Raw genomic sequence first — 7,689 nt, 5'->3', positions numbered from 1 at the left:
CGTGCATGCCCAAAGTGACGAACCATCTCACATTTATACAATAAACCAAATGATTATTCAATTAACACCTATACATATTCGTTACCTAAACCGCTTACTCTCGCTTCGTATGTTAATTAGCTTATCAGTCCTTTGCCTGGAATGTGGTGGTCTTGTAGGTGATTCATGTCCTTGTGACCATCTGATCTTCTCCAGCAAGGAGACTTAGCACTCCCTCCCTCTAAATAAAATTGGAATGTCTCTCATCCTTTTCTCATCCTTTTTATAAGTAGCCCTGTTATAAATTGAGACCACAACGGATCATAATCCAATTAAAATTTTATTAATTATAGCAAGTAGAATATGAGCAAAGACAGCGCTGGACGGCAGGGGAGTCTGCGCTCCGCCAACTGCCGTCCTGAGCAGTTCAAACAGTCCCTTTTTATACATCTTTACTTCCGTGTTCATGAAGTAGTGGAGGTACTCTGCGCATGCTTCAGTTGTTGTTAGGGGGTCGTTTTCTGCCTCCTGGTGGTCGTTGAGGCCGAAGTAAGAAGTCTTCCTCCTTTGTCCCATAGTTGACCCCTCACTCATATGTCCTTATATGGGGTTGTTTGTCCTGTTTCTGTCGGTTCCTGGACGTCTGGTGGTTATCTTATCTTGCACAAGCGGTATCTGGTGGCTGTTTTAGTTTGCATAAGCGATTTCATATCTTTTGCTGTCTGACCTTTACATTGGGCTTAACATAAATCTTAATAAACAATACCCTAGTCCATAGTTTCTCACAATCCCCCCTTTTTCTTTTTATCCTATTATTGTTTATTAGACGCTACTTTCATTCTCGGCACTGCAAGCAAACCTTTTTCCACAATCCCAACATTTATCATAACACTCACAAGGTAATACCTCACAATTACAATAGGCATAGTTCTCACGTGGCATAACGCATTCACAACAATCTTCATCCTCATTAATAGATACACTCTTATATTTTGCCCCAGACCTCGTAGTTAAAATAAGCAATTTAGCTATGTCAAACCGTTCTTTAATAAAATGTAAAATATAGCATAATATACAAGGCCCAAATATAAGTCCTAGAATCAACATAATAAGCAGTCCTGCTAAAGCAGACAACAAAGTGGTTAGCCAAGGTGAAACATTAAACCAGTTTTCATACCATGGCCTGCCCGCCTCACGATCCTTCTTACGTTGATCTAACCTTTTCCGGAGTTCAGACATGGTGTCCTGGACTACTCCCGTATGGTCAGCAAAAGAACAACATTCTTCATTGAGAGCTACACATAACCCTCCTTCCTTTAAGAACAATAGATCTAATCCTCTTCTATTTTGCAGCACTACTTCTGATAAAGACTTTACTGAAGTGGCTAAATTTTGGATAGATTGTTCTATTTTTGCTAAATCCTCATCTACAGCCATCTGCAAACTTTGTAATTCCTGACCTTTTACTAGGGAGGCTATGCCTGTACCTGCTCCAACTCCGCCTGCTATCAGCAGTGTAGCTAGGGTTACCACTGTAATTGGCTCTCGTTTTTGTCTATTCAGGTCTCCTTCAAAGTGGCGTAACACCTCCTCAGAGGTGTGATAGATCAGACGAGGAACAATAATCACCTGTACGCAAAACTGAGATTGATTAAACACGTTTAGGGATAGGCAAGGCGTTACTCCGATGTCTGAACAAACCCATTTAGCTCCTGGTGTCGGGATAGCCCATTTGTCATTTTGATTCTTGTGTTTCTCTATATTGGTGTTAGTGACCTGTTCGGTTGCACAAAGGCTGATACTTTTCGGGCACTGTACCTATACATTTTCCTTGACCTGTTACTAATTGAATAGTAATTCCTTGCGTATGGTTCCTCTGGTCATCCCATGGGCATTCTCGTGGGTTTGAACCATTAGACCATTGAATCCTACCTGGTTTTCCAATTGCCTCAAAATATGGTGGTCTAACATTATAACATAACCAGCATTCCTCAGTTAAATTTGGTTTGCTTTCATTAAGGGCACGATAAGAGGCTTGCATTAGATTCCATAAGGGGTCTTTGGATTCTGACAACTCTAGATCCCTGGATAAGGAGAATTCAGTCACAGTGTCATTAGTTGTTTCCGAAAGGGAGTCTGGAGAAGGGGTTACGACAATTACGGGGGCAACCTTTTCTTCAGAGGAAGTGGGTGGATTCAGGACCAGATTTGGTCCTATTGACAAAGGATCATGAGGAAGCTTTTCTTTAACTATTCTAAAGCAACTTCCCCTATCCGCTCCTGATTCCCAATATCTAATTCCCCAGATACGGCCAACTAACCATGTGTCATCTTGGGATTCTTTTATAATGATTTCAATTCTGATACAGGACACGCTGCCACAGGGTCTTTTAGGGTGTCCATCAAAATCATGCTTTGGGGGAGTGCAGCCCGGGGGTCCCCAAGTTACATCTATATATTTATCGCCCCGCGCTTTCCAATTTGAAGCAACAGTTTCACAACCCCAATAGCCACAGTAAAAATGACCTGGATAATTACAATAACTTCTGCCAGGGTTACTTGCTGGACATATATAAAATGCCTTGCATTGGGCCTGAAGCTTTGCTAGATCTGGGGTAAAAACAGGGGAGCCCTGTTCTATAGGTATCAGGGAATATAGATGCACGGAGAAATTCCACTTCCCTGGACCGATCTGAGTTTGAATTAATTTTGACTCTGGTAAATTATATAATTTCCAGGCCATAGGTTCATGAGGGTTTCCATTTGCTTGGGTTATTATCAATAACAAAACTAACGGTATACCAGGAAAAAGGGTGTCTGTCAATTTTGCCAATTTAAGTATATTTTTACCAGTCCTGGGGAAGTTCGGCCATTGCTGCTTTTGTGTCCCATTGTTCTGGTTCTTTTCTCCACAGTTTGTTCCTCCTCTGCCTTGCCCGTCGACTCGGTTGCTTCGAGCCACGGGGTGTACCATCTTCTCGGCAGCAAGGGAATTCTTCAGGAGAACAGCTGCTTCGGGCTTTCTGCCTGTCTTCAGGAGAACAGCTGTTTCGGGCTTTCTGCCTGTTTACATAGGCTTCCCACTTTGCAGCTTTAACTAATGGGGCAAAGCAAGACACGGTTAGTACTTCCCTTCTGCACTTTATAGCCAAGATTTCAGCTACAAAAAGGGGACTGGTTCGTTGGAGTGGTAACAATAATATTGAGGGTTTATTCCTTTGGTAAAAATTTCCCACCACTCATGGGATTCTCGAATAATTTCTTGTTTAGACTCTAATTGTTTTAATTTCCACTCAGTGAGAGTTCTTTGGATTTTTCAACACTGTGTGTAAACTCATATCGGAGGGTATCCACATTCACAGTGTGTCCACATTCACAGTGTGTCCACCATTTATCCTGGCATACCTTACACCTGAAACAAGCAAATGGATAACAATTGCAGTTCAAATTGTTACACCTAATTCGTATATCTAGAGTGCATATATTATTTACATCAGCATATCTTCTATATTCAATATTGTGTGGTTGCATAAGTTTAGCAATTTCCTTCAACACACTTTGTATGCTTCCATATGTAATAGATAAAAAAAGAAATAATTATAGCAAATATAAACAGCAATACACACTTTATACCAAAAGGTAATGCGACAAAATAATCAAATAAAGTCTCTATCATTACGTTATCTTTTCAGGGTTATCTTGGTGTCACCTGGAGTACTGATTACTTTCCAGTGGGGTCTCGTCACTGGGCCTTTAATGCGACTGGCATGAGTCCATCCACGCTCAGCAGTCCGGACAGCTGTTTCTGTTGTAAGCAAAACAAGATAAGGTCCCTCCCAATTGGGTTTTAGGGTTTCTTCTTTCCACGTTTTAACCAATATCCAGTCCCCAGGTTTAAAATTGTGAATTTTTAAGTCCAACGGGGGTCGTTGCACAATCAGTCCATGTTCCCAAAGCTTGTTACGATGTTCTGCTAATTGTGAAACATATTCATTAATCACACGGTCTCGAATTAAAACATTTGTTTGTGGACTTTCAATTCTATAGGACATTCCATACACCATTTCAAACGCTGATATTCCTACATCTGCTCGGGGTCTGGTTCTGAGAATTAATAGTGCCATGGGTAGGCACTTAATCCATGATAATTTGGTTTCTATCATTAATTTAGTCAAAATAGTTTTGATTTCTCCATTCTTCCTTTCAACTTTTCCCGAACTTTGTGGATGCCATGGCGTATGGTATTCCCACTTAATACCCAAGCTTTCTGTTAGATCTCTAACAATTTTTGACACAAAGTGTGTTCCTCTGTCCGAGTCGATTACTTCAGGTACTCCATATCGAGGTATAATGTGTTCAAGTAACACTTTAGTAACTTGGTTAGCAGTTGCCTTGGAGGTAGGAAAAGCCTCAACATAATGTGTTAAATGATCCACCATTACTAATAAATATTTGTAACGCCCTACCCTGGGTAGTTCAGTAAAATCCACTTGTATGTGTGAAAAAGGTCTGTATGCTGGGGAACGTCCTCCAAGAGGTTTTTGTCTCATGTTGTTTCGATTAACCTTTTGACAGGTCTCGCAGGGTGCCGTAACTGTCTTTGCTATGTTATATACGCCTATACAGGCAAACTGTTGATTGAAATGATCAACTAACGCCTGGGTTCCCCAGTGTGTTTTACTGTGTATTTTTGAAAATATTTCGAGTGCTATGCCCTTCGGCAAGACTTCTCTCCCATCTGGCAATATGTACTTACCATTCTGTTCCTTAGCTCCCATTTGTTCTAGTTTTTCCTTTTCTGCAGACTCAAAACTCAAATTTTTACTAACAGATATTTGTTGCATAGTCAAAATCGTACTATAATTGCCTGCCACTCGTTTTGCTTCTGTATCAGCTGCATTATTTCCCCTAACCTGATAACTTGTACCTCGCTGGTGTCCCTTTATATGTACAACTGCTATTTTATTTGGCATTTTCAATGCCCCCAGAACTCGCCGAATTAATTCCGGGTGTATCAGTTCTTTTCCCTGTGAGTTAACAAATCCTCTTTCCTCCCATATTTTTCCAAAGGTATGTACCACTCCGAACGCATAGCGTGAGTCTGTATATATAGTTCCATCCTTTCCCTTCAGTAACACTAATGCTTTCCACAATGCATACAGCTCACAGGCTTGAGCCGACCAGCTGGCACTCAGGGGGCCCGATTCTATTGTCTTAAATTCTCCTTTTTCCAACTTAACGATGGCATATCCGGACAATCGTTTACCTTCCACTATTCGAGATGACCCATCTATGAAAAATATTTCTCCATGTTGTAATTCCTCTTCTTCTAGATCTGGTCGAATTCGTGTTTGTTGTTCAATCGTTTGAAGACAATCATGTACTAACTCAGTACTTTCCCCTGGGTATAGAAATTCTGCAGGGTTAACCGCTTCGATAGTCCTTAGGGATAGTTTTGGAGATTCTATGAGTATTCCCTCATACTTTAATAGTCGGCTATCTGTAAGCCATTTTTCTGCTTTTTGTTGAAGCACCCCCCTTATATTATGAGGCGCATATAGGACAACTTCTCCATTAAAGGTAATACGATTCGTTTCTTCAAGTAATAAGGCAGCAGCAACAATGATTTGTAAACAACTCGGCCAACCCCTGCTCACAGGGTCCAACAGCTTTGATAAGTATGCCACCGGTTTCTTTTGTCCGGCCCATTCCTGAGTTAATACTCCGAATGCCGTTCCTTCATGTATGTTAACGAATAAATGGAATGGCCGCTTTAAATCTGGGAGGCTTAAAACCAGTGCTTGACTTAGCTCCCTTTTGAGACTGGCAAACTGCTCTTGATCCTGAGGGGTCCACTTGGGTATTTTGTCTTTAGACAGTTGTTCATATAAGAATTTAACTTTAAAGCTGTAGTTCTCTATCCATTGCCTACAATACCCAAATAGCCCTAATGCCTGCCGAATTTGCCTCTTAGTGACAGGCATAGGTAATTCCAGAATTCCTTTAATGCGCTCTGGATCCAATATCTTCTTGCCGTTAAACAAATAATGCCCCAAATATTTCACTTTTTCCTCCACAAATTGTAACTTTTCTTGTGATACCTGTAGTCCCTTTTGTGCAAGAAAGTTTAGGAGTCGAATGCTTTCTTTTCTTACATCTTCCTTATTATTCCCTGCTATGAGCAGATCATCTACATACTGTAACAGCACGTTTCCCGTTTGTACCTGGTATTCTTTTAAGAGCTCTTCCAGGGCCTGTCCAAACAGATTAGGGGACTCAGTGAACCCTTGGGGGAGCACGGTCCATCTCAATTGTTGTCTACGGCCTGTCTCTATGTCTTCCCATTCAAAGGCAAAATAATCACGGCATTCTTCTGCCAGTGGACAGGCCCAAAAGGCATCCTTTAAATCAGCCACACTATACCAGGAGTTATGGGGTCCTAGCTTGCTTAGCAGTGTGTATGGATTTGCTACTACAGGGAACCGGGTGATAGTTCTTTCGTTTATTTCCCTTAAATCATGTACGAGCCGATATTTCCCATTTGGTTTCTTTACAGGCAGAATGGGAGTGTTAAAGGGTGACATACAAGGCTCTAAGATTCCTTGTGCTAATAATCGATCAATTTCTGGTTTTAATCCTCTCCGTCCTTCTAGGGATATGGGATATTGCCTTACCCTCACAGGTATGTGGGGTTCGGAAATTTGGATTTTAATCAGTGGGATTTCCAGTCTACTAATTGTGTCCGGAGAGTACCAGACATCGGGGTTAATTTGTTTTTGATCATCCACGGTCAAAGGATAAGCAGACACCGTTAGCTCTTGATTTTTCACTTTAATTTCTAATTGCAATTCAACAATTAAATCTCGTCCTAACAGATTAAATTCTGCTTCAGGGACGAGCAAGAGTTCACCCATTCCAAATTTATTTTCAGTTTCGAATACCACATTTTTGATTTTGCTTACTTTAAAGGGTTCTCCTTTTGCTCCAATTACTTGTACTTTTTCAGGGGAAACTTTACATCCCTCAGGTATTTGCCTAATAGTCCATTTCTCAGCCCCAGTGTCTACTAAAAAGGTGAACTCTTGTTTATGGGGACCTATTTTTAATTTTATCAAGGGCTCATGATGACTCCGGTCCCCTAAGATATAGAGCCCCTGACTCTCCTATTCCGTTTTCAATATTTCCTCATCCCTGATCCTTTCTCTGCAATTGTTCTTTATATGTCCCTTCTTTCCACAGTAAAAACAACATCTCTGTTCCTTCTTTACTACTACGTTCCCTTGTTTCGTTCCAGCAGACCTGTGTTCACCAGTCCGCCATTTGCAATCCTCTCTGACCGCTGCTACCATCATTTTTACTTGTCGCTTGCTGCTCTCTTCTTCCCACCTTACGTAGACTTTCTGAGCTTCCCTCAATAATTCATCCAAGCCTCTATTCTGCCAGTCTTCTAACTTTGCAATCTTCTTTCTGATAGCTTCCCATGATTTTGCCACAAACTGAGTTTTGAGGAGCGCTTGCCCTAAAGGGATGTCTGGATTTACCCCAGAGTACAGCTGAAGGGCTTTCCTCAGTCGTTCCAGCCACTCAGTAGGGCTCTCATCTTTCTTTCGCATTTCATTAAATGCTTTATTGATATTCTGGCCACGGGGTACTGCTTCTCTAATCCCCTGAATTACTATAGTTCTCAGGTCCTGCATATGAGTTCTATGC

General features: G+C 41.2%; 1 protein-coding gene across 1 annotated transcript; it reads right to left on the bottom strand.

Moving 5' to 3' along the window:
- Nucleotides 1-3,069: 3,069 nt before the first annotated feature.
- LOC114010344 (protein NYNRIN-like) lies at nucleotides 3,070-6,908 on the bottom strand. The gene has a single exon (XM_055807814.1). The coding sequence runs from the start codon at nucleotides 6,891-6,893 to the stop codon at nucleotides 3,660-3,662; it is 3,234 nt and encodes a 1,077-aa protein (XP_055663789.1). The 5' UTR covers nucleotides 6,894-6,908; the 3' UTR covers nucleotides 3,070-3,659.
- Nucleotides 6,909-7,689: the final 781 nt, after the last annotated feature.

This window comes from Falco peregrinus, chromosome 6 (genome assembly GCF_023634155.1).
Source record: "Falco peregrinus isolate bFalPer1 chromosome 6, bFalPer1.pri, whole genome shotgun sequence".
NCBI classification, from domain to species: Eukaryota; Metazoa; Chordata; class Aves; order Falconiformes; family Falconidae; genus Falco; species Falco peregrinus.
The sequence above is the reverse complement of the archived record's forward strand: the minus strand, read 5'-3'. Positions and strand labels throughout refer to the sequence as shown.

Excerpts from the sequence above, each read along its gene's own strand:
- LOC114010344 (XM_055807814.1), bottom strand. The coding sequence starts at position 6,893 with ATGGGTGAACTCTTGCTCGTCCCTGAAGCAGAATTTAATCTGTTAGGA.